Genomic DNA, 26,574 nt, shown 5'->3' with positions numbered 1-26,574 from the left:
GCATCTTACATGTGCTTAAGTGAAACTGAAACACTTGGTTTATTTTTTATTTTTTAGTGTTAGCATTTGGAATTGGATGCCTTGTTATGACTAAGGTTGAGTGAGTTTTTGAAGTTATAGCAGTGGCATCCACTTCTTCAATTTGATGTAATTGTCAAACTTATGACTTGCTGAATTATGTAGTAGTTCATTCACTATTTTTTTCTGTTGCCCGATTTTAGTAAATTAATCGATGTCCTGAAGCAGATTTTGTGACTGTTGTTGTATTTATTACTGGTGTTGTGTCTGCTTGAAGGAGCTCATTTTGAGCAGACCAGAAATATGCTTGAAGACCACCTCTGTCTTCTGTTCGAATTGGGATGGTTGTTTGTTAGCATTTGGTTAACAGAATCATCATAAACAAATTGCCAGAATCATCATAAACAAATTGCCAGAATCATCATAAACAAATTGCCAATAATCATTAACTTAACAATGTCATTACAATAAAAATTCAACCATTAAACATCTAAGACTAACTACCAATATTCATGGAAACTGCAGATACAACATTCCCTTCTACAAAAAAAAATTCAACATAATTTCACTTCATTATAGAGGATAATGCAAATCCAACTATTAGCGAGCATAAAATTGTGATGGTCATCTTCAACTTCACCACTTTTGCTTCCAATTCCATATTTCTTTTAACTTCAAAATTCTTCATAGCCTCTATGAGTTCAAACTTTTCAGTCAGCCCGTCTCTTTCAACCTTAAGAGCTTCCAACGAAACATTCAACATCTTAATCTCGCGATTTGTAGCTTCTAATCTTACATTGTTAATTACAATTAACGCAGCATCAGGAAACTCTTCATCATGCCATTCCCAAAACCCACATCATTCACTCTACACAAACCACAACAAAATAAATTCAATGATTGAACACTATAAAGTTGGAAATTTTAACAGAAATCGAAATAGAGAAATAAAAAGTACCTCAGGTTTAGGACATTTGTAAAATCTTCTATTGGGGTTTAAGAGAGTTTTTGAAGTAAAGTGATTAGCAACTTCCCCACAACGGCAGATCTTCTTCGACAAACAGCTATTTCCCGACATCGTAAAGCAGTTTCTGACCAGCTGAATACTAAACAAGGGAGCGACGAAGAAACCCTAGAATTTTGATGTTTTGTTTGTGTTTTTACGGTGGGTTTTTTATTTATGGGTTTATTTAGTCGGGCGGGGCAAGGGAACTGGGGCGGGTTGGATTTATTTAGTGAAGTGGAGTGTCTTGGTCTTTCAAAGAGTGTCACGTATCCCAGCCGTTAAAATAGGGACAAATATACTACTTTGTTGGACGGTAAGGGTTTTTAGGTACGGAAAGTATAACGGGGGACAGTATTTTGAACAATATACCATAGTAGAGGGGCATATCAGGCCCTTTTCCGTATTTTCTATGCTCATCTGCTGTTAAGATATTCGAAAGAACGAAGGAACACTATTTCATTCATTTCTGTTCTGAATACAATGTTGAGGAGTCTGAGTGCAAGTAACAACGTAACTCACTATGCCGAGTTGACTTATAAAAGAAAATTTATATCTCAAAATTGAGCGAGTACATCAACAGACATTTCAGGCAAAGCTTGAGTGCAAGTACTAAACAGTGTTCTGAGCTTCCTTCTTAATATCTCTAGCCGAGCCTGGACTTGCCTGATCTGAGGAAAGGGTATCGAAAGAATGTTAAGATCTGAACATAGTGCGTGGCCTCCACATAAGGAGATGAGCCGAGCAGCACAAGAATTGAGCTCAGTCAAACTGAGCTGAGCACATATTTCTCAACGTCTACGACTGCATATTTTCTCAGCACATGATACATTTGACCTTAATATTGGTTCGCGTAGTATGCTAATCACCTGCACCCCAGAAGAGGCAAAAATGTTTGGTGATTTCTTCTCATCAATCTAAGCCTCTGCGGAGGTGTGAGCAGCTGGTTATGGAGGGCACGAGAAGAGGTAGAGGGCGGCCTAAGAAGTATTGGGGAGAGGTGATCAGGCAGGATATGGCGAGGCTCCAGATTTTCGAGGACATGACACTTGATAGGAAGATGTGGAGGTCGCAGATTTTCGAGGACATGACACTTGATAGGAAGATGTGGAGGTCGAGTATAAGAGTTGTAGGTTAGGAGGTAGTTGAGTCGTGCCTTACTTCGTAACATGGTGGGACTAGCCATGTAGGTTTCTTTTTTTTTTTTTTTTTTCCCCTAAGATAACTAGTGGGAATGTTGTGGCTTACTATTTCTCTTTTCAGTGCAGGTCCTATTTACTAGCTATCGTTTTTGCTTTACATCTTTCTTCTAGATTTTATGAGGTTCCTATTTTTCTTATGACTATTGTGGTGATACTAATATTTACTAATATTGTCTCCCTTTACTTTACATCTTTCTTCTGAATTTAATGGTATTCCTATTTATCCTATGATTGATGTTGTGATACTAATATTGTCTCCCTTTTTGCCTCTTTTTGCCTCTTTTGTCTTTTTGTTTTTTTGAGCCGAGGGTCTTTCGGAAACAGCCTCTCTACTCCTTCGGGGTAGGGGTAAGGTCTACGTACACACTACCCTCCCCAGACCCCATTAGTGGGATTTTACTGGGTTGTTGTTGTTGTTATTTGTAATCTAAGCCTCTGCGGAGATAGTTATCGGTTACCTGTGTTGGTGAAAAGTAGAAGGTACCCAGTGCATTAGTTGCGTCTGTGTTAGCTGGCTAAAACACCACCATAACAACAAAAGAAGGTCTATTCACCTGCACCGATATTGAACTGATAATAGCGAGAATGGTATTACAATTCATCGCTGCTGATAGGAATGCTAAACACTGGATGTCAAGCCAGCTTTCGTTGTCACTGCATAATCGATATTAATATTCAGCTATTAGTTACAGCAAAACTTCACAATGTGTACATCATAATCAATAGACAATTCAAACATGTGGCAGACTTCCAAACTACTAGAATGGAATGTAATAAGAATTATATTGGATTTGGATATATATCAAGTTACAAAAATTGATGAAGTGATTGATTAAATTAAGTTAAATATTGAGAAACTTAAAAGTAGCATTGGATTTCTTCAAAGCAGGCTACATCAAATTTTTAATTGTACATTTGAAGTGGTTCTTTCATCTCACAAAAGTGTAAAGCAAATTAAAGAAACCTGTTGTTCTATCTGCGGTCAATTGTTCTCGTCTCAGCCAGTAAAAGATCAGTTTTGAGGTAGAACATTCCGAAACATCTATTTTGTTTATGATCTTTAGCAGTATGATGCAAATATTGAGAATTGAATTTACAAATGTGAAGTAACCGCAGCAAAATGAGTATCATGGGATAAACTCTGAACTATCATAAAAGTTTCCTTTCTATAGTTTAACTAATAACTATCAGAAGACATAATTTTCTAAAGTATGATAAACAGTATAACCCCATTGAGAAGGTAATGTCATCTTCAGATTACACAAAATGACTAAAAATTAGGATTAAACTAAAATGATTAACTCTACAGAGCTATTAAAATATCAAAGTATTTGTAAAGTTTATACAAGAAACTGAAAGAAATAAATAACACAAGGAACTTACTTTTAGGTGTGGTTTGTAGATCAGTCTTGTAGAGAAAATACATCATAATTTGCTTCAGACCACCTATATTCCAAATTTAGGTACCATTCAAGTTGATTGCTGAAACAATCTCCCAATTACAGTATTATAGTCTGTAGTCAGGTCCATCTGAATTCCCCAGACCCTCAGCAAGTATATTGCCAACAGTATCCTGTGTGATCAAACTGTCATGGGAACGCTTTTTGGAAAATGTTTCATCTTCCACGCTGGAACCGACTAATAAAGCGTGAGTACTAGCATCAGGGACCCATCCCTTTTCCAACATCAAATCCAGTAAGAAAGAGGCCTTGTTTTTGTATCCCTCTTTCAAGAGGGCATTTATCAGCATGTTGTACATAGCTGAATCAACAACTTCAAATTCTGCGACGAGTTTATCTACTGAAGAAAGTATCACATGGACCTGAGAGTTTTTCACCAGATATTCTAGAAGTTCAGCAAGTGTTTCCGAATCTGGTGATAGACCCCGACTAAGCATTGAACCCAAGAACAGGGCGGACTTCTCTATACGCTCAAGTGAAGTCATGCCCCGAATGAGAATGCAATATGTTTCCGCATCCAGGGTACAACCATCTATGATCATTCTCGAGATCACTATAAAGAGATCACTTTCTCTGCCTAAACTGAATAGGCCTTGCAATACGCTGTTGTAAGCAGCAGTAGAAGACAATGTACCAGAATAATATGCCAATGGTAGCATTTTGATTGCTCTACCAGCGTAGCCACTAGTACAAAGTCCCTTCATAAGCTTGTCAAACGGGATGGACTGAAGAGCGCATTTCCTTGTTGACATGAAGCAAAATACTTCAGCAGCTTCCTGAATCTTTTCCTTCTGGCAAAGACACTCAATAAGTTGAGCATATGATATCAAATCTATATTTAACCCAGCTTTGGCACTAAGTAGATGAAACAAAGCCAAAGCATTGTCACATTCACCTAATTTGCAGTTGCCAATGATGAGAGCAGAATATGTTGATGAATCAGGGCTAATGGAGGAAACAGTCATTCCAGCAAGATACTTCAAGGCGTCATTCAGCCTTTTATTATCACACAGGTATCTAATCATGATATTCCAAGAAAGCTGATCTGTGATGTTTCTTTCAAGCATTTCACCAAACAGATCTCTGGCCATACTAAAGGCGTCATCATCTAGAATAGCTTCAAGGCATTATTATCTATTTCTTTTTTGCATTAAACAGCCATTGACTGGGCAGAAAGTGACAAAGAAGGAAGCCATCAAATGATGGGCATACATCTAGGGTTAAGAAGCCAGCCAAAAGACAAAGGACTTTGCTTGATCAAGACACTGATGATGATGAGGTGTTGGAGTCACAAGAAGAAAGTGAAGATATCAGTTTATCAGCACCCCAAGTGTCTCAAACAAGTCAAGGCATTGGCAGCAGTCAATCATTTATCTTTATGCCTACTCCAACTTTGGATCATTTTTCTGATGTTGATGATGGTCCTGAAGCTCCATTAAGGCCTAGTATTCTATCAGAATCACAAACTAGACTTATGGAAAGGCAGAATGTTGGTATGAATATTGGTACAAGGACAATCAAGTTTACAGGAGACAACACAGGTGTAAATAAACCTGTTGATCTTCCATACTCCCATGTAAACTTGGCATGGAAGGGAAAGGCAACAATCATTGGGAATCAATTGGAGATGCAAATGTGATGACCCAAAAGGTCATCTTTAAATTTAATAATTATTTATGTGTTATAAGACCTCAAATAGCACTATTCAATATTCCTCGACTTGCGTGCGTAATCCGTATGATTTTTCAGAAAGTTTTTATATGAAAAATTGATTAAAATGTGAAATAGAGCCTTAAAACTCAATTAAGTTGACTTTGATCAATATTTTGAGCAAATGGACCCGGATCAGTCTTTTAACAGTTCTGATAGGTTCGTATCGTGATTTGGGACTAGGGAGTATGCCCGAAATTTAATTTGGAGGTCCCTAGCTCAAGTTATGGCCATTTAACGGGAATTAGAAATTTAAAGGCTAAAGATTTCCAAATTTGACCATGGATTTGAATTTTTGCTATCAAGGTCGGAATCCGATTTTGGAAATTTAAATAGGTCCGTTATGTCATTTATGACTAGTGTGCAAAATTTGAGGCCAATCGGACTTGATTTGATAGGTTTCGGCATCAAATGTAGAAATTAAAAAATTTTAAGTTCCTTAAGCTTGAATTGGGGTAGGATTCGCGGTTTTAAAGCTGTTTGATGTGAATTGAGGTCTCGGCTAAGTTCGTATGATGTTTTAGAACTTGTTGGAGTATTTTTTTGTGGTCCCGGGAGCCTCGAGTGGATTCCGGATGGTTAACGGATTAAAATTTGGACTTAAGGAAAATCTGAAATTTTGGCCTTCTAGTGTAATCGCACCTGTGGATTTTAGACCGCAGATGCAAGCTCGCAGAATTGGACAGTCTGAAAAAGTGGACGGGCTATCGCAGAAAGCGTGACCGCAGAAGCGGTCCACGCGTCGCAGAAGCGAAAAAAGCGGGAAGGGGCAACCTTACGCAAAAGCGAACTCTTCTTCGCAAAAGCGAGTCCGCAGAAGCGAACCAGCCCACAGAAGCGACCCCAACTTAAGCAAAAGCGGAACCGCAGATGCGGTCAAGTGTTTGCGGATGTGAAAATTCCTGGACATAACCCATAAAATCAGAAGTTAGCCATTTTTACTCATTTTCTAGTTTTGAGTCTTGGATTTAGACGATTCCAAAGGAATTTTTCACGACTTTGAATTGGGTAAGTGTTCTATAACTAAGAGTGATTATATTTCATAAATCCATGTCTATATTCATCATTTATTTCGGATTTATATGGAAGAAATTAAAATTTTTGTAAAACTTTCCAAAAACGAAAATTTAAGATTTGAAGGTACATTTTACATCGGAATTTGATAATTTTTGTATGGTTGGACTCGTCTAGGAACAGGTAGTCGGCTTTCATAAGTTTTTCTGAGATTCGAGACATGGGGCCCACTGTTGATTTTTGAGATGAATTTAGGATTTTAATCCGAAAAATTAGTAAATTCATATGGAATTAATTCCTACGATTTATATTGAGTATATTGAATTGTTTATGACTAGATTTGAGGACTTCTGACATGAATTCGCGAGGCAAAGTTTTATTGAAATCTTGAATTTGGTTACAAGCGAGGTAAGTGTCGTGGTTAACCTTGAATTGAGAGAGTAGGATTTTATTTGGTTATTTGCTACGTGATTTAATGTGCGGGTACAACGTATATATGAGGTGACGAGTACTTATGCATTGCGGTTGAGTCAAAGCATGTTGGAGGAATTTAATTAATTTTGAATAATTATTTATTTAATTAAGATATTCATGTTTAAGTTTATTATTGATTATTTGATCATTATTCATGGAATTGTTATTGATTTAATTATTGTTGAATATGGTGAGAAAGAGTGTAAAAGCACGAAGGGTGATGTCATGCCATTTTTATTATTTATACTATCATTGTCATCGTGAGAAAGAGTGTAAAAGCACGAAGGGTGTTGCCGTGTCAATTTTTAGAGTAAAAGCACGAAGGGTGATGTCGTGCCATTTTCAGAGAGTGTAAAAGCATGAAGGGTGATGCCGTGCCAAGAGAGAGTTAAAGCACGAAGGGTGATGCCGTGCCAATTATTATTTATTTATCAGTTTATAGGAGGAATGAGACCAAAAGCACGAAGGGTGCTGCCGTGCCATTTTCATATTATCAGTTGCTCATTTTACTGTTAAGGAATTAATTGGATGCTAGGTGATAATTTTCCTGCTGAAATTATTATATCATCCCCCTTCACATGTCTCATCCCAGATTTATAAATTGTTAACGATTGTGTTATTGTTGCTTCGTATTTGTATATGCTTGTACAGGTTGTTTACGTACGTGTCTTGTCATAGCCTCGTCACTACTTCGTCGAGGTTAGGCTCGACACTTACGGAGTATATGGGGTCGGTTATACTCATACTACACTCTTCACTTCTTGTGCAGATTTTAGAGTTGGTCCCAACGGAGTACCATAGACTTGCTCGGATTCAGCTACCCAGAGGAGACTTGAGGTATAACTGCACAGCGCCCGCAGTTCTGAAGTCACCTTCTATCTTATCTTAGTTGTGTACTATCTTTCAAACATCTTGAATTTTATTCAGATCTTTATTTGTATTATTTTAGTAGCTCGTGCACTTGTGACACCAAATTCGGGGATGTATTTTGATGATTCGATAGTTATGGTCTTCCGCACTTTATTTTAGTAATTGACTTCCATTTAATTTAATTTGTTTAAAAATAGTTAAGATTATTCTAACGTTGGCTTGCCTAGCAAGTGAAATGTTAGGCGTCATCACGGTCCCGAAAGTGGGAATTTCGGGTCGTGACAATTGGTATCAGAGCACTATGTTACTTAGGTCTCACGAGTCACGAGCAAGCTTAGTAGAGTCTGAAGGATCGTTATGGAGACATCTGTACTTATATTTCAGAGGCTATGAAGTTTAGGAACAATATCACTTCTTTCTTATTCTGTCATGCGATTTTATTCTATCATTGATAATTGAACCATTCTATTCTTATTCTCTCGCAGATGGCGAGAACACGTAATACATCTACTGATGGACAAGGACCAGAGCCCCCGGTGGTAACTATGACCAGGGGTAGAGGTCGAGGCCGAGGTCGTGATAGAGGCCGAGGCAGAGGCAGAGGTAGAGCTCAGTCTAGAGCTCGAGTAGCAGGACCTGTTGTAGAACCTCTGGTGGATATTCAGGATGAGGTTCCAGTTCATACTGCACCAGTTGGACCAGTTCAGGTCCCGGAAGGATTCATAGCTACTCCAGTGCTTCAGGACACTCTAGTCCGTTTGGTGAGTCTTATGGAGGGCGTGGCCCAGAATGGTACGTTTCTAGTGGCACCAGCCATCTCATAGACTGGGGGAGGAGCACAAACTCCCGCTACTCCCGCTATGGAGCAGATGGCTCCCCAGTATCGGGCTCCAACAGCCCCGCCAGTTGGGGTAGTTCAGCCAGTTGTTGCGGCACAGGTCGGTGATAGGTCCGCCATGTCTTCTGAGGCCTTATTGAGACTGGATAAGTTTACTAAGCTCTTTCCAGTTCACTTCAGTGGTACACCTTCTGAGGACCATGGGATTATCTTGACCGCTTCCATGAGGTATTGTGGAACATGGGTATAGTTGAGACCAATGGGGTCGATTTTTCTGTATTTCAGATAACGGGTTCCAACAAGAGGGGGTGGAGAGATTATACATTGACCAGACCAGTTGGATCGCCTGCATTGACCTGGGAGCAGTTCTCACGGCTATTTCTAGTAAAGTTCCTCCCTATCACATTGAAAGAGGATTACCGCAGGCAATTTGAGCGTCTACAGCAGGGCAGTATGACTGTTACTCAGTACGAGACCCGTTTTGTGGATTTAGCCCGTCATGTTATCCTTTTACTACCTACGGAGGGAGAGAGAGTGAGGAGGTTTATTGAGGGACTCACTCACCCTATCAGGCTTCAGATGGCCAAGGAGACCGAAAGTGAGATTTCCTTTCAGGCGGCTGCTAATGCTGCGAGGAGGATCGAGATGGTTCTTGCATAGGAGAGAGGGAAGGGGTGTGATAAGAGGTCTCGTCAGTTCGGTGGGATCAATGATGCCTCATCTGGAGGCAAGGGTAATTTTGGTAGAGGCCATCCTCCCAGGCCATTTCTTTCAGCGCTCCAGGCATCCCATAGTGCTTCAGGTGGTCACGGCCCTTTTGTGTCTCATTCCGACTAGCTAGCTTACAGTGCACCACCAGCTCCTATTAATGCACCTCTGATCCGGAGTCATCAGAGTGGTTATCCAGGTCGACATGGCCAGTTCCAGGGTCAGCAGCCACAACAGTCGAAGATTTGTTATACTTGTGGTGATCCGAGACACATTGCTAGATTTTGCCCTCAAGCATCGGGCAGTTCACAGCAGTAGAGTTCCCATGCTATGGTTCCAGCACCAGCTGTTCCGCCACCTGCCCAGCCAACTAGGGGAATGGGTCAGACATCTAGAGGTGGAGGTCAAGTCGTTAGAGGTAGAGGCCAGCCAGTTAGAGGTCGTCACAGGGACGCGGTTCAAAGTGGTGGGGCCCAGTCCTGATTCTATGCTTTTCCATCTAGGCCTGAGGCCGAGTCATCCGATGTAGTGATCACAGGTATTGTTCCAGTTTGCCATAGAGATGCCTTAGTTCTATTTGATCCAGGAACTACTTATTCTTATGTGTCCTCCTATCTTGCTTCATACCTGGTTGTGCCTCGTGATTCTCTGAGTGCTTCTATGTGTGTGTCCACACCGGTGGGAGATTCTGTTGTAGTAGATCATGTCTATCGTTCGTGTGTGGTTATTATTGGGAGTCTTGAGACTAGCGTGGATTTTCTACTTCTTGATATGGTAGATTTTGATGTAATCTTGGGTATGAATTGGTTGTCCCCTTATCACGCTATATTGGATTGTCACGCCAAAACGGTGACCTTAGCCATGCCGAGGTTACCTCAACTAAAGTGGAAAGGGACTCTTGGCCATTCTACCAGCAAGGTTACCTCTTATGTGAAAGCTCGGTGTATGGTCGAGAAGGGGTATCTAGCTTATTTGGCTTATATTCGCGATCCCAGCGCGGAAGTTCCTTCTATGGATTCAGTTCCAGTTGTCTGTGAATTTCCAGATGTATTTCATGCAGATCTGCCGGGGATGCCACCCGACAGAGATATTGTCTTCTGTATTGATTTAACTCCGGGCACTCGGCCCATTTCTATCCCACGTATGGCCCCGCCGGAGTTGAAAGAATTGAAGGAGCAGTTACAAGACTTGCTTGATCAGGGATTCAGTAGACCCAGTGTCTTGCCCTGGGGTGCACCAGTACTATTTGTAAAGAAGAAAGATGGCTCTATACGGATGTGTATATATTATCGGCAGTTGAACAAGGCCACTATCAAAAACAAGTATCGTTGCCAAGAATTGATGACTTATTCGATCAGCTTCAAGGTGTCAAGATATTTTCAAAAGTCGACTTAAGGTCTGGTTACCATCAGTTGAAGATTAAGGCATTTGATGTCCCTAAGACAGCTTTTCGGACTCGGTATGGGCATTACGAATTTCTAGTGATGTCATTTGTGCTGACAAATGCCCCAGCAGCATCTATGGATTTGATGAACCGGGTGTTCAGACCCTATTTGGATTCTTTTGTGGTTGTATTCATTGATGATATCTTGATTTACTCCAGCAGTCGAGAGGAGCATGAGCAACATCTTCGAATTATGCTTCAGACTTTGAAGAATAATCAGTTATGTGCCAAATTTTTAAAATGCGAATTTTGGTTAGACTCAGTTGCCTTTTGGGTCATGTTGTATCGACAAAAGGCATAAAAATGGATCCTAAGAAGATTGAGGCAGTTCAGAATTGGCCTAGACCTACTTCAACTATAGAGATTCGGAGTTTCCTGGGTTGGGCAGGTTATTATCGCCGGTTTGTGGAGGGGTGTTCATCCATAGCATCCCCACTGACCAAATTGACCCAGAAGGGTGCCCCATTTGGATGGTCAGACGAGTGTGAGTTGAGCTTTCAGAAGCTCAAGACCGCTTTGACTACATTGCCAGTGTTGGTATTACCCACAGGTTCAGGATCTTATATGGTGTATTGTGACGCATCTCGCATTAGGGTTGGTGCAGCATTGATGCAAGATGGCAGGGTGATTGCATATGCGTCGCGGCATTTGAAAGTTCACGAGAAGAATTATCCTGTTCATGATTTAGAATTGGCAGCCATTGTCCATGCTTTGAAAATTTGGAGGCATTACCTTTATGGTGTCTCGTGTGAAGTATCCACTGATCATCGTAGCCTACAGTATCTGTTCAGGCAAAAAGATCTCAATTTGAGGCAGAGAAGATGGTTCGAGTTTTTGAAAGACTATGATATCACCATTTTGTATCACCTCGGAAAGGCCAATGTGGTGGTCGATGCTTTGAGTAGAAAGGTTGTGAGTATAGGCAGTCTTGCGTATATTTCAGGTTGATGAGAGACCGTTAGCTACAGATGTTCAGACTTTGGCTAATCAGTTCGTGAGGTTAGATGTTTCAAAACCCAGTCGGGTTCTAGCTTGCACAGTCATTCAGTCTTCTTTATATGAGCATATTAGAGATCGACAATATAATGATCCTCATTTGCTTGTCCTTAAGGATACGGTGCGGCACGGTGATGCCAAACAGGTTGTTGTGGGGGAAGATGGAGTTCTGCGAATGTAGGGTCGTATTTGTGTGCCTAATGTGGATGGGCTTCGTGAATTAATTCTTGAAGAGGCACACAGTTTCTGGTATTCTATTCATCCAGATGCCGCCAAAATGTATCAAAATTTACGGCAACATTATTGGTGGAAGAGAATGAAGAAGGATATAGTTGCATATGTAGCTCGGTGTCTAAATTGTCAACAAGTCTAGTACGAGAATCAGAGACCTGGTGGTTTACTTTAGAAGTTAGAAATTCTTGAGTGGAAGTGGGAGTGTATCACTATGGATTTTGTTGTTGGGATCCCACGGACTCAGAGAAAATTCGACGCAGTTTGGGTCATTGTGGACAGGTTGACCAAGTCAGTACATTTCATTCCAGTAGCAGTTACCTATTCTTCAGAGTGGTTAGCAGAGATTTACATCCGCGAGATTGTCCGCCTTCACGGTGTGCCCGTGTATATCATTTCTGATCGAGGTACCAGTACACTTCGCACTTCTGGAGGGTTGTACAGCGTGAGTTAGGCACGCGGGTTGAGTTGAGTACAATATTTCATCCACATACAGACGGACAGCCATAGCGCACTATTCAGATATTTGAAGATATGTTTCGCGCTTGTGTTATAGACTTTGGAGGTTCTTGGGATCAGTTTTTGCCACTTGCGGAGTTTGCCTATAATAACAGCTACCAGTTGAGCACTCAGATGGCTCCATATCAAGCATTATAAGGAAGGCAATGTCGTTCGCCAGTTGGATGGTTTGAAACGGGAGAGGCTGGGTTGTTGGGTAGCGATTTGGTACACGATGCCTTGGATAAGGTCAAAATTATTCAGGATCGACTTTGCACAGCTCAGTCTAGGCAAAAGAGTTATGTCGACCGTAAGGTTCATGATATTGCATTCATGGTTGGAGAAAGAGTATTGCTCCGGGTTTCACCTATGAAAGGTGTAATGAGGTTTGGAAATAAGGGCAAGTTAAGCCCTAGGTATATAGGACCCTTTAGAATTCTTGAAAGGGTGGGAAGTAGCCTACAGGCTTGCAATACCACCTTGTTTATCAGTGGTTCATCAGGTGTTCCATGTGTCTATGCTCCGAAAATATCATGGTGATCCGTCCTATGTGTTAGATTCCAGCTCGGTCCAATTGGACAAGGATTTGACTTACGAAGAGGAGCCGGTAGCTATTCTAGCCCGGCAGGTCCGACAGTTGAGGTCTAAGAGTTATCCTTCAGTTCGGGTGCAATGGAGAGGTCAATCAATTGAGACAACTACCTGGGAGTCCCAGTCGGACATGCGAAGTAAATATCCACACCTTTTTACCAGCTCAGGTACATTTCTAATTCCATTCGAGGACGAACGTTTGTTTTAGAGGTGGAGAATGTGATGACCCAAAAGGTCATCTTTAAATGTAATAATTATTTCTGTGTTCTGAGACCTCAAATAGCACTATTCATCATTTCTCGACTTGCTTGCGCAGTTCGTATAATTTTTCGGAAAGTTTTTATATGAAAAATTGATTAAAATGTGAAATACAACCTTAAAACTCAATTAAGTTGACTTTGGTCAACATTTTGAGAAACCGAACTCGGATAAGTGTTTTGACAGTTCTGGTAGGTCTGTATCTTGATTTGGGACTTGGGCGTATTCCCGGAATTTAATTTGGAGGTCCCTAGCTCAAGTTATGGCTATTTAGTGGAAACTAGAAATTTAAAGGCTAAAGATTTTCAAAGTTTGACCACATATTTGAATTTTTGATATCGGGGTCGGAATCTGATTCTGGAAATTTGAATAGGTGTGTTATGTTATTTATGACTAGTGTGCAAAATTTGATGTCAATCGGACCTGATTTGATAGGTTTCGGCATCCAATGTAGAAGTTAAAAATTTTTAAGTTCCTTAAGCTTGAATTGGGGTAGGATTCGCGGTTTTAAAGTTGTTAGATGTGATTTGAGGTCTGGACTAAGTTCGTATAATGTTTTAGGACTCGTTGGTGTAAATGGTTGAGGTCTCGGGGGCCTCGGGTGAATTCCGGATGGTTAACGGATTAAATTTTGGACTTAAGGAAAATCTCAAATTTTGGCCTTCTGGTGTAATCACACCTGCGGATTTTAGACTGCAGATGCTAGATCGCAGAAGCGAGCCATGCCTCGCAGAAGCGGACGGGCTGTCGCAGAAGTGGGAAAAGGGGAAGGGGCAGCCTTACGCAGAAGCGGACTCTTCTTCGCAGAAGCGAGTCCGCAGAAGTGAGCCAGCCCGCAAAAGCGATCCCAATTCCACAAAAGCGGAACCGCAGATGCGGTCAAGTGTCCGCAGATGCGAAAAGGCCCCGACAGAACCCATAAAATCGGAAGTTAGCCATTTTTACTCATTTTTGAGTTTTGAGTCTCGGATTTAGGCGATTCCAAAGGAATTTTTCACGACTTTGAATTGGGTAAGTGTTCTATAACCCAGAGTGATTATATTTCATAAATCTATGTCTATATTCATCATTTATTTCGGATTTAGATGAAAAAAATTGAAATTTTTGTAAAACTTTCCAAAAACGAAAATTTAAGATTTGAAAGTACATTTGACATCGGAATTTGATAATTTTTGTATGGTTGGACTCATCTCGGAATGGGTGTTCGAATTTCGTAAGTTTTTTCAAGATTCGAGACATGGGGCCCACTGTTGATTTTTGAGATAAATTTAGGATTTTAATCCGAAAAATTAGTAAATTCATATGGAATTAATTCCTACGATTTATATTGAGTATATTGAATTGTTTATGACTAGATTTGAGGACTTCTGACATGAATTCGCGAGGCAAAGTTTTATTGAAATCTTGAATTTGGTTACAAGCGAGGTAAGTGTCATGGTTAACCTTGAATTGAGAGAGTAGGATTTTATTTGGTTATTTGCTACGTGATTTAATGTGCGGGTACAACGTATATATGAGGTGACGAGTACTTATGCATTGCGGTTGAGTCAAAGCATGTTGGAGGAATTTAATTAATTTTGAATAATTATTTATTTAATTAAGATATTCATGTTTAAGTTTATTATTGATTATTTGATCATTATTCATGGAATTGTTATTGATTTAATTATTGTTGAATATGGTGAGAAAGAGTGTAAAAGCACGAAGGGTGATGTCATGCCATTTTTATTATTTATACTATCATTGTCATCGTGAGAAAGAGTGTAAAAGCACGAAGGGTGTTGCCGTGTCAATTTTCAGAGTAAAAGCACGAAGGGTGATGTCGTGCCATTTTCAGAGAGTGTAAAAGCACGAAGGGTGATGCCGTGCCAAGAGAGAGTTAAAGCACGAAGGGTGATGCCGTGCCAATTATTATTTATTTATCAGTTTATAGGAGGAATGAGACCAAAAGCACGAAGGGTGCTGCCGTGCCATTTTCATATTATCAGTTGCTCATTTTACTGTTAAGGAATTAATTGGATGCTAGGTGATAATTTTCCTGCTGAAATTATTATATCATCCCCCTTCACATGTCTCATCCCAGATTTATAAATTGTTAACGATTGTGTTATTGTTGCTTCGTATTTGTATATGCTTGTACAGGTTATTTACGTACGTGTCTTGTCATAGCCTCGTCACTACTTCGTCGAGGTTAGGCTCGACACTTACGGAGTATATGGGGTCGGTTATACTCATACTACACTCTTCACTTCTTGTGCAGATTTTAGAGTTGGTCCCAACGGAGTACCATAGACTTGCTCGGATTCAGCTACCCAGAGGAGACTTGAGGTATAACTGCACAGCGCCCGCAGTTCTGAAGTCACCTTCTATCTTATCTTAGTTGTGTACTATCTTTCAAACATCTTGAATTTTATTCAGATCTTTATTTGTATTATTTTAGTAGCTCGTGCACTTGTGACACCAAATTCGGGGATGTATTTTGATGATTCGATAGTTATGGTCTTCCGCACTTTATTTTAGTAATTGACTTCCATTTAATTTAATTTGTTTAAAAATAGTTAAGATTATTCTAACGTTGGCTTGCCTAGCAAGTGAAATGTTAGGCGTCATCACGTTCCCGAAGGTGGGAATTTCGGGTCGTGACAGCAAACAAGACAAAGAATTGGGAAGTTGAAGACAAGAAAGTGTCCTTGATAATCTGATTATGACTTGTTTTGTTAGTTGGTAGCATCTTACATGTGCTTAAGTGAAACTGAAACACTTGATTTATTTTTTATTTTTTAGTGTTAGCATTTGGAATTGGATGCCTTGTTATGACTAAGGTTGAGTGAGTTTTTGAAGTTATAGCAGTGGCATCCACTTCTTCAATTTGATGTAATTGTCAAACTTATGACTTGCTGAATTATGTAGTAGTTCATTCACTATTTTTTTCTGTTGCCCGATTTTAGTAAATTAATCGATGTCCTGAAGCAGATTTTGTGACTGTTGTTGTATTTATTACTGGTGTTGTGTCTGCTTGAAGGAGCTCATTTTGAGCAGACCAGAAATATGCTTGAAGACCACCTCTGTCTTCTGTTCGAATTGGGATGGTTGTTTGTTAGCATTTGGTTAACAGAATCATCATAAACAAATTGCCAGAATCATCATAAACAAATTGCCAGAATCATCATAAACAAATTGCCAATAATCATTAACTTAACAATGTCATTACAATAAAAATTCAACCATTAAACATCTAAGACTAACTACCAATATTCATGGAAACTGCAGATACAACATTCCCTTCTACAAAAAAAAATTCAACATAATTTCACTTCATTATAGAGGATAATGCAAATCCAACTATTAGCGAGCATAAAATTGTGATGGTCATCTTCAACTTCACCACTTTTGCTTCCAATTCCATATTTCTTTTAACTTCAAAATTCTTCATAGCCTCTATGAGTTCAAACTTTTCAGTCAGCCCGTCTCTTTCAACCTTAAGAGCTTCCAACGAAACATTCAACATCTTAATCTCGCGATTTGTAGCTTCTAATCTTACATTGTTAATTACAATTAACGCAGCATCAGGAAACTCTTCATCATGCCATTCCCAAAACCCACATCATTCACTCTACACAAACCACAACAAAATAAATTCAATGATTGAACACTATAAAGTTGGAAATTTTAACAGAAATCGAAATAGAGAAATAAAAAGTACCTCAGGTTTAGGACATTTGTAAAATCTTCTATTGGGGTTTAAGAGAGTTTTTGAAGTAAAGTGATTAGCAACTTCCCCACAACGGCAGATCTTCTTCGACAAACAGCTATTTCCCGACATCGTAAAGCAGTTTCTGACCAGCTGAATACTAAACAAGGGAGCGACGAAGAAACCCTAGAATTTTGATGTTTTGTTTGTGTTTTTACGGTGGGTTTTTTATTTATGGGTTTATTTAGTCGGGCGGGGCAAGGGAACTGGGGCGGGTTGGATTTATTTAGTGAAGTGGAGTGTCTTGGTCTTTCAAAGAGTGTCACGTATCCCAGCCGTTAAAATAGGGACAAATATACTACTTTGTTGGACGGTAAGGGTTTTTAGGTACGGAAAGTATAACGGGGGACAGTATTTTGAACAATATACCATAGTAGAGGGGCATATCAGGCCCTTTTCCGTATTTTCTATGCTCATCTGCTGTTAAGATATTCGAAAGAACGAAGGAACACTATTTCATTCATTTCTGTTCTGAATACAATGTTGAGGAGTCTGAGTGCAAGTAACAACGTAACTCACTATGCCGAGTTGACTTATAAAAGAAAATTTATATCTCAAAATTGAGCGAGTACATCAACAGACATTTCAGGCAAAGCTTGAGTGCAAGTACTAAACAGTGTTCTGAGCTTCCTTCTTAATATCTCTAGCCGAGCCTGGACTTGCCTGATCTGAGGAAAGGGTATCGAAAGAATGTTAAGATCTGAACATAGTGCGTGGCCTCCACATAAGGAGATGAGCCGAGCAGCACAAGAATTGAGCTCAGTCAAACTGAGCTGAGCACATATTTCTCAACGTCTACGACTGCATATTTTCTCAGCACATGATACATTTGACCTTAATATTGGTTCGCGTAGTATGCTAATCACCTGCACCCCAGAAGAGGCAAAAATGTTTGGTGATTTCTTCTCATCAATCTAAGCCTCTGCGGAGGTGTGAGCAGCTGGTTATGGAGGGCACGAGAAGAGGTAGAGGGCGGCCTAAGAAGTATTGGGGAGAGGTGATCAGGCAGGATATGGCGAGGCTCCAGATTTTCGAGGACATGACACTTGATAGGAAGATGTGGAGGTCGCAGATTTTCGAGGACATGACACTTGATAGGAAGATGTGGAGGTCGAGTATAAGAGTTGTAGGTTAGGAGGTAGTTGAGTCGTGCCTTACTTCGTAACATGGTGGGACTAGCCATGTAGGTTTCTTTTTTTTTTTTTTTTTTCCCCTAAGATAACTAGTGGGAATGTTGTGGCTTACTATTTCTCTTTTCAGTGCAGGTCCTATTTACTAGCTATCGTTTTTGCTTTACATCTTTCTTCTAGATTTTATGAGGTTCCTATTTTTCTTATGACTATTGTGGTGATACTAATATTTACTAATATTGTCTCCCTTTACTTTACATCTTTCTTCTGAATTTAATGGTATTCCTATTTATCCTATGATTGATGTTGTGATACTAATATTGTCTCCCTTTTTGCCTCTTTTTGCCTCTTTTGTCTTTTTGTTTTTTTGAGCCGAGGGTCTTTCGGAAACAGCCTCTCTACTCCTTCGGGGTAGGGGTAAGGTCTACGTACACACTACCCTCCCCAGACCCCATTAGTGGGATTTTACTGGGTTGTTGTTGTTGTTATTTGTAATCTAAGCCTCTGCGGAGATAGTTATCGGTTACCTGTGTTGGTGAAAAGTAGAAGGTACCCAGTGCATTAGTTGCGTCTGTGTTAGCTGGCTAAAACACCACCATAACAACAAAAGAAGGTCTATTCACCTGCACCGATATTGAACTGATAATAGCGAGAATGGTATTACAATTCATCGCTGCTGATAGGAATGCTAAACACTGGATGTCAAGCCAGCTTTCGTTGTCACTGCATAATCGATATTAATATTCAGCTATTAGTTACAGCAAAACTTCACAATGTGTACATCATAATCAATAGACAATTCAAACATGTGGCAGACTTCCAAACTACTAGAATGGAATGTAATAAGAATTATATTGGATTTGGATATATATCAAGTTACAAAAATTGATGAAGTGATTGATTAAATTAAGTTAAATATTGAGAAACTTAAAAGTAGCATTGGATTTCTTCAAAGCAGGCTACATCAAATTTTTAATTGTACATTTGAAGTGGTTCTTTCATCTCACAAAAGTGTAAAGCAAATTAAAGAAACCTGTTGTTCTATCTGCGGTCAATTGTTCTCGTCTCAGCCAGTAAAAGATCAGTTTTGAGGTAGAACATTCCGAAACATCTATTTTGTTTATGATCTTTAGCAGTATGATGCAAATATTGAGAATTGAATTTACAAATGTGAAGTAACCGCAGCAAAATGAGTATCATGGGATAAACTCTGAACTATCATAAAAGTTTCCTTTCTATAGTTTAACTAATAACTATCAGAAGACATAATTTTCTAAAGTATGATAAACAGTATAACCCCATTGAGAAGGTAATGTCATCTTCAGATTACACAAAATGACTAAAAATTAGGATTAAACTAAAATGATTAACTCTACAGAGCTATTAAAATATCAAAGTATTTGTAAAGTTTATACAAGAAACTGAAAGAAATAAATAACACAAGGAACTTACTTTTAGGTGTGGTTTGTAGATCAGTCTTGTAGAGAAAATACATCATAATTTGCTTCAGACCACCTATATTCCAAATTTAGGTACCATTCAAGTTGATTGCTGAAACAATCTCCCAATTACAGTATTATAGTCTGTAGTCAGGTCCATCTGAATTCCCCAGACCCTCAGCAAGTATATTGCCAACAGTATCCTGTGTGATCAAACTGTCATGGGAACGCTTTTTGGAAAATGTTTCATCTTCCACGCTGGAACCGACTAATAAAGCGTGAGTACTAGCATCAGGGACCCATCCCTTTTCCAACATCAAATCCAGTAAGAAAGAGGCCTTGTTTTTGTATCCCTCTTTCAAGAGGGCATTTATCAGCATGTTGTACATAGCTGAATCAACAACTTCAAATTCTGCGACGAGTTTATCTACTGAAGAAAGTATCACATGGACCTGAGAGTTTTTCACCAGATATTCTAGAAGTTCAGCAAGTGTTTCCGAATCTGGTGATAGACCCCGACTAAGCATTGAACCCAAGAACAGGGCGGACTTCTCTATACGCTCAAGTGAAGTCATGCCCCGAATGAGAATGCAATATGTTTCCGCATCCAGGGTACAACCATCTATGATCATTCTCGAGATCACTATAAAGAGATCACTTTCTCTGCCTAAACTGAATAGGCCTTGCAATACGCTGTTGTAAGCAGCAGTAGAAGACAATGTACCAGAATAATATGCCAATGGTAGCATTTTGATTGCTCTACCAGCGTAGCCACTAGTACAAAGTCCCTTCATAAGCTTGTCAAACGGGATGGACTGAAGAGCGCATTTCCTTGTTGACATGAAGCAAAATACTTCAGCAGCTTCCTGAATCTTTTCCTTCTGGCAAAGACACTCAATAAGTTGAGCATATGATATCAAATCTATATTTAACCCAGCTTTGGCACTAAGTAGATGAAACAAAGCCAAAGCATTGTCACATTCACCTAATTTGCAGTTGCCAATGATGAGAGCAGAATATGTTGATGAATCAGGGCTAATGGAGGAAACAGTCATTCCAGCAAGATACTTCAAGGCGTCATTCAGCCTTTTATTATCACACAGGTATCTAATCATGATATTCCAAGAAAGCTGATCTGTGATGTTTCTTTCAAGCATTTCACCAAACAGATCTCTGGCCATACTAAAGGCGTCATCATCTAGAATAGCTTCAAGGCATTATTATCTATTTCTTTTTTGCATTAAACAGCCATTGACTGGGCAGAAAGTGACAAAGAAGGAAGCCATCAAATGATGGGCATACATCTAGGGTTAAGAAGCCAGCCAAAAGACAAAGGACTTTGCTTGATCAAGACACTGATGATGATGAGGTGTTGGAGTCACAAGAAGAAAGTGAAGATATCAGTTTATCAGCACCCCAAGTGTCTCAAACAAGTCAAGGCATTGGCAGCAGTCAATCATTTATCTTTATGCCTACTCCAACTTTGGATCATTTTTCTGATGTTGATGATGGTCCTGAAGCTCCATTAAGGCCTAGTATTCTATCAGAATCACAAACTAGACTTATGGAAAGGCAGAATGTTGGTATGAATATTGGTACAAGGACAATCAAGTTTACAGGAGACAACACAGGTGTAAATAAACCTGTTGATCTTCCATACTCCCATGTAAACTTGGCATGGAAGGGAAAGGCAACAATCATTGGGAATCAATTGGAGATGCAAATGTGATGACCCAAAAGGTCATCTTTAAATTTAATAATTATTTATGTGTTATAAGACCTCAAATAGCACTATTCAATATTCCTCGACTTGCGTGCGTAATCCGTATGATTTTTCAGAAAGTTTTTATATGAAAAATTGATTAAAATGTGAAATAGAGCCTTAAAACTCAATTAAGTTGACTTTGATCAATATTTTGAGCAAATGGACCCGGATCAGTCTTTTAACAGTTCTGATAGGTTCGTATCGTGATTTGGGACTAGGGAGTATGCCCGAAATTTAATTTGGAGGTCCCTAGCTCAAGTTATGGCCATTTAACGGGAATTAGAAATTTAAAGGCTAAAGATTTCCAAATTTGACCATGGATTTGAATTTTTGCTATCAAGGTCGGAATCCGATTTTGGAAATTTAAATAGGTCCGTTATGTCATTTATGACTAGTGTGCAAAATTTGAGGCCAATCGGACTTGATTTGATAGGTTTCGGCATCAAATGTAGAAATTAAAAAATTTTAAGTTCCTTAAGCTTGAATTGGGGTAGGATTCGCGGTTTTAAAGCTGTTTGATGTGAATTGAGGTCTCGGCTAAGTTCGTATGATGTTTTAGAACTTGTTGGAGTATTTTTTTGTGGTCCCGGGAGCCTCGAGTGGATTCCGGATGGTTAACGGATTAAAATTTGGACTTAAGGAAAATCTGAAATTTTGGCCTTCTAGTGTAATCGCACCTGTGGATTTTAGACCGCAGATGCAAGCTCGCAGAATTGGACAGTCTGAAAAAGTGGACGGGCTATCGCAGAAAGCGTGACCGCAGAAGCGGTCCACGCGTCGCAGAAGCGAAAAAAGCGGGAAGGGGCAACCTTACGCAAAAGCGAACTCTTCTTCGCAAAAGCGAGTCCGCAGAAGCGAACCAGCCCACAGAAGCGACCCCAACTTAAGCAAAAGCGGAACCGCAGATGCGGTCAAGTGTTTGCGGATGTGAAAATTCCTGGACATAACCCATAAAATCAGAAGTTAGCCATTTTTACTCATTTTCTAGTTTTGAGTCTTGGATTTAGACGATTCCAAAGGAATTTTTCACGACTTTGAATTGGGTAAGTGTTCTATAACTAAGAGTGATTATATTTCATAAATCCATGTCTATATTCATCATTTATTTCGGATTTATATGGAAGAAATTAAAATTTTTGTAAAACTTTCCAAAAACGAAAATTTAAGATTTGAAGGTACATTTTACATCGGAATTTGATAATTTTTGTATGGTTGGACTCGTCTAGGAACAGGTAGTCGGCTTTCATAAGTTTTTCTGAGATTCGAGACATGGGGCCCACTGTTGATTTTTGAGATGAATTTAGGATTTTAATCCGAAAAATTAGTAAATTCATATGGAATTAATTCCTACGATTTATATTGAGTATATTGAATTGTTTATGACTAGATTTGAGGACTTCTGACATGAATTCGCGAGGCAAAGTTTTATTGAAATCTTGAATTTGGTTACAAGCGAGGTAAGTGTCGTGGTTAACCTTGAATTGAGAGAGTAGGATTTTATTTGGTTATTTGCTACGTGATTTAATGTGCGGGTACAACGTATATATGAGGTGACGAGTACTTATGCATTGCGGTTGAGTCAAAGCATGTTGGAGGAATTTAATTAATTTTGAATAATTATTTATTTAATTAAGATATTCATGTTTAAGTTTATTATTGATTATTTGATCATTATTCATGGAATTGTTATTGATTTAATTATTGTTGAATATGGTGAGAAAGAGTGTAAAAGCACGAAGGGTGATGTCATGCCATTTTTATTATTTATACTATCATTGTCATCGTGAGAAAGAGTGTAAAAGCACGAAGGGTGTTGCCGTGTCAATTTTTAGAGTAAAAGCACGAAGGGTGATGTCGTGCCATTTTCAGAGAGTGTAAAAGCATGAAGGGTGATGCCGTGCCAAGAGAGAGTTAAAGCACGAAGGGTGATGCCGTGCCAATTATTATTTATTTATCAGTTTATAGGAGGAATGAGACCAAAAGCACGAAGGGTGCTGCCGTGCCATTTTCATATTATCAGTTGCTCATTTTACTGTTAAGGAATTAATTGGATGCTAGGTGATAATTTTCCTGCTGAAATTATTATATCATCCCCCTTCACATGTCTCATCCCAGATTTATAAATTGTTAACGATTGTGTTATTGTTGCTTCGTATTTGTATATGCTTGTACAGGTTGTTTACGTACGTGTCTTGTCATAGCCTCGTCACTACTTCGTCGAGGTTAGGCTCGACACTTACGGAGTATATGGGGTCGGTTATACTCATACTACACTCTTCACTTCTTGTGCAGATTTTAGAGTTGGTCCCAACGGAGTACCATAGACTTGCTCGGATTCAGCTACCCAGAGGAGACTTGAGGTATAACTGCACAGCGCCCGCAGTTCTGAAGTCACCTTCTATCTTATCTTAGTTGTGTACTATCTTTCAAACATCTTGAATTTTATTCAGATCTTTATTTGTATTATTTTAGTAGCTCGTGCACTTGTGACACCAAATTCGGGGATGTATTTTGATGATTCGATAGTTATGGTCTTCCGCACTTTATTTTAGTAATTGACTTCCATTTAATTTAATTTGTTTAAAAATAGTTAAGATTATTCTAACGTTGGCTTGCCTAGCAAGTGAAATGTTAGGCGTCATCACGGTCCCGAAAGTGGGAATTTCGGGTCGTGACAATTGGTATCAGAGCACTATGTTACTTAGGTCTCACGAGTCACGAGCAAGCTTAGTAGAGTCTGAAGGATCGTTATGGAGACATCTGTACTTATATTTCAGAGGCTATGAAGTTTAGGAACAATATCACTTCTTTCTTATTCTGTCATGCGATTTTATTCTATCATTGATAATTGAACCATTCTATTCTTATTCTCTCGCAGATGGCGAGAACACGTAATACATCTACTGATGGACAAGGACCAGAGCCCCCGGTGGTAACTATGACCAGGGGTAGAGGTCGAGGCCGAGGTCGTGATAGAGGCCGAGGCAGAGGCAGAGGTAGAGCTCAGTCTAGAGCTCGAGTAGCAGGACCTGTTGTAGAACCTCTGGTGGATATTCAGGATGAGGTTCCAGTTCATACTGCACCAGTTGGACCAGTTCAGGTCCCGGAAGGATTCATAGCTACTCCAGTGCTTCAGGACACTCTAGTCCGTTTGGTGAGTCTTATGGAGGGCGTGGCCCAGAATGGTACGTTTCTAGTGGCACCAGCCATCTCATAGACTGGGGGAGGAGCACAAACTCCCGCTACTCCCGCTATGGAGCAGATGGCTCCCCAGTATCGGGCTCCAACAGCCCCGCCAGTTGGGGTAGTTCAGCCAGTTGTTGCGGCACAGGTCGGTGATAGGTCCGCCATGTCTTCTGAGGCCTTATTGAGACTGGATAAGTTTACTAAGCTCTTTCCAGTTCACTTCAGTGGTACACCTTCTGAGGACCATGGGATTATCTTGACCGCTTCCATGAGGTATTGTGGAACATGGGTATAGTTGAGACCAATGGGGTCGATTTTTCTGTATTTCAGATAACGGGTTCCAACAAGAGGGGGTGGAGAGATTATACATTGACCAGACCAGTTGGATCGCCTGCATTGACCTGGGAGCAGTTCTCACGGCTATTTCTAGTAAAGTTCCTCCCTATCACATTGAAAGAGGATTACCGCAGGCAATTTGAGCGTCTACAGCAGGGCAGTATGACTGTTACTCAGTACGAGACCCGTTTTGTGGATTTAGCCCGTCATGTTATCCTTTTACTACCTACGGAGGGAGAGAGAGTGAGGAGGTTTATTGAGGGACTCACTCACCCTATCAGGCTTCAGATGGCCAAGGAGACCGAAAGTGAGATTTCCTTTCAGGCGGCTGCTAATGCTGCGAGGAGGATCGAGATGGTTCTTGCATAGGAGAGAGGGAAGGGGTGTGATAAGAGGTCTCGTCAGTTCGGTGGGATCAATGATGCCTCATCTGGAGGCAAGGGTAATTTTGGTAGAGGCCATCCTCCCAGGCCATTTCTTTCAGCGCTCCAGGCATCCCATAGTGCTTCAGGTGGTCACGGCCCTTTTGTGTCTCATTCCGACTAGCTAGCTTACAGTGCACCACCAGCTCCTATTAATGCACCTCTGATCCGGAGTCATCAGAGTGGTTATCCAGGTCGACATGGCCAGTTCCAGGGTCAGCAGCCACAACAGTCGAAGATTTGTTATACTTGTGGTGATCCGAGACACATTGCTAGATTTTGCCCTCAAGCATCGGGCAGTTCACAGCAGTAGAGTTCCCATGCTATGGTTCCAGCACCAGCTGTTCCGCCACCTGCCCAGCCAACTAGGGGAATGGGTCAGACATCTAGAGGTGGAGGTCAAGTCGTTAGAGGTAGAGGCCAGCCAGTTAGAGGTCGTCACAGGGACGCGGTTCAAAGTGGTGGGGCCCAGTCCTGATTCTATGCTTTTCCATCTAGGCCTGAGGCCGAGTCATCCGATGTAGTGATCACAGGTATTGTTCCAGTTTGCCATAGAGATGCCTTAGTTCTATTTGATCCAGGAACTACTTATTCTTATGTGTCCTCCTATCTTGCTTCATACCTGGTTGTGCCTCGTGATTCTCTGAGTGCTTCTATGTGTGTGTCCACACCGGTGGGAGATTCTGTTGTAGTAGATCATGTCTATCGTTCGTGTGTGGTTATTATTGGGAGTCTTGAGACTAGCGTGGATTTTCTACTTCTTGATATGGTAGATTTTGATGTAATCTTGGGTATGAATTGGTTGTCCCCTTATCACGCTATATTGGATTGTCACGCCAAAACGGTGACCTTAGCCATGCCGAGGTTACCTCAACTAAAGTGGAAAGGGACTCTTGGCCATTCTACCAGCAAGGTTACCTCTTATGTGAAAGCTCGGTGTATGGTCGAGAAGGGGTATCTAGCTTATTTGGCTTATATTCGCGATCCCAGCGCGGAAGTTCCTTCTATGGATTCAGTTCCAGTTGTCTGTGAATTTCCAGATGTATTTCATGCAGATCTGCCGGGGATGCCACCCGACAGAGATATTGTCTTCTGTATTGATTTAACTCCGGGCACTCGGCCCATTTCTATCCCACGTATGGCCCCGCCGGAGTTGAAAGAATTGAAGGAGCAGTTACAAGACTTGCTTGATCAGGGATTCAGTAGACCCAGTGTCTTGCCCTGGGGTGC

The 26,574-nt window shown here is 40.2% G+C and overlaps 2 protein-coding genes across 6 annotated transcripts; both read right to left on the bottom strand.

The window, feature by feature from the left end:
* Window positions 1–442: 442 nt before the first annotated feature.
* LOC142161787 (putative pentatricopeptide repeat-containing protein At1g26500) lies at window positions 443–5,012 on the bottom strand. 3 transcript variants are annotated; one of them, XM_075238598.1, is made up of 4 exons: window positions 3,607–5,012; window positions 2,778–2,877; window positions 977–2,681; window positions 443–886 (listed from the first exon to the last, which is right to left on the bottom strand). In XM_075238598.1, the coding sequence occupies exon 1, from the start codon at window positions 4,772–4,774 to the stop codon at window positions 3,731–3,733; it is 1,044 nt and encodes a 347-aa protein (XP_075094699.1). In that variant the 5' UTR covers window positions 4,775–5,012; the 3' UTR covers window positions 443–886; window positions 977–2,681; window positions 2,778–2,877; window positions 3,607–3,730. The 3 variants fall into 3 exon arrangements, with proteins under 3 accessions (XP_075094699.1, XP_075094697.1, XP_075094698.1); XM_075238596.1 differs by having other exon boundaries at window positions 977–2,877; XM_075238597.1 differs by lacking the exon at window positions 977–2,681 and having other exon boundaries at window positions 2,682–2,877.
* An 11,472-nt stretch (window positions 5,013–16,484) lies between these two features.
* Window positions 16,485–21,054, bottom strand: LOC142173298 (putative pentatricopeptide repeat-containing protein At1g26500). Of its 3 annotated transcripts, XM_075238595.1 has the most exons (4): window positions 19,649–21,054; window positions 18,820–18,919; window positions 17,019–18,723; window positions 16,485–16,928 (listed from the first exon to the last, which is right to left on the bottom strand). In XM_075238595.1, the coding sequence occupies exon 1, from the start codon at window positions 20,814–20,816 to the stop codon at window positions 19,773–19,775; it is 1,044 nt and encodes a 347-aa protein (XP_075094696.1). In that variant the 5' UTR covers window positions 20,817–21,054; the 3' UTR covers window positions 16,485–16,928; window positions 17,019–18,723; window positions 18,820–18,919; window positions 19,649–19,772. The 3 variants fall into 3 exon arrangements, with proteins under 3 accessions (XP_075094696.1, XP_075094694.1, XP_075094695.1); XM_075238593.1 differs by having other exon boundaries at window positions 17,019–18,919; XM_075238594.1 differs by lacking the exon at window positions 17,019–18,723 and having other exon boundaries at window positions 18,724–18,919.
* Window positions 21,055–26,574: the final 5,520 nt, after the last annotated feature.

The sequence above is a fragment of the Nicotiana tabacum genome, chromosome 19, assembly GCF_000715075.1.
Source record: "Nicotiana tabacum cultivar K326 chromosome 19, ASM71507v2, whole genome shotgun sequence".
NCBI classification, from domain to species: domain Eukaryota; kingdom Viridiplantae; phylum Streptophyta; class Magnoliopsida; order Solanales; family Solanaceae; genus Nicotiana; species Nicotiana tabacum.
This window is presented reverse-complemented; position numbering and strand designations above follow the sequence as displayed.

What these genes read in the sequence shown, in the direction of transcription:
- LOC142173298 (XM_075238593.1), bottom strand. Translation starts at nt 20,816, where the DNA reads ATGGCCAGAGATCTGTTTGGTGAAATGCTTGAAAGAAACATCACAGAT.
- LOC142161787 (XM_075238596.1), bottom strand. Translation starts at nt 4,774, where the DNA reads ATGGCCAGAGATCTGTTTGGTGAAATGCTTGAAAGAAACATCACAGAT.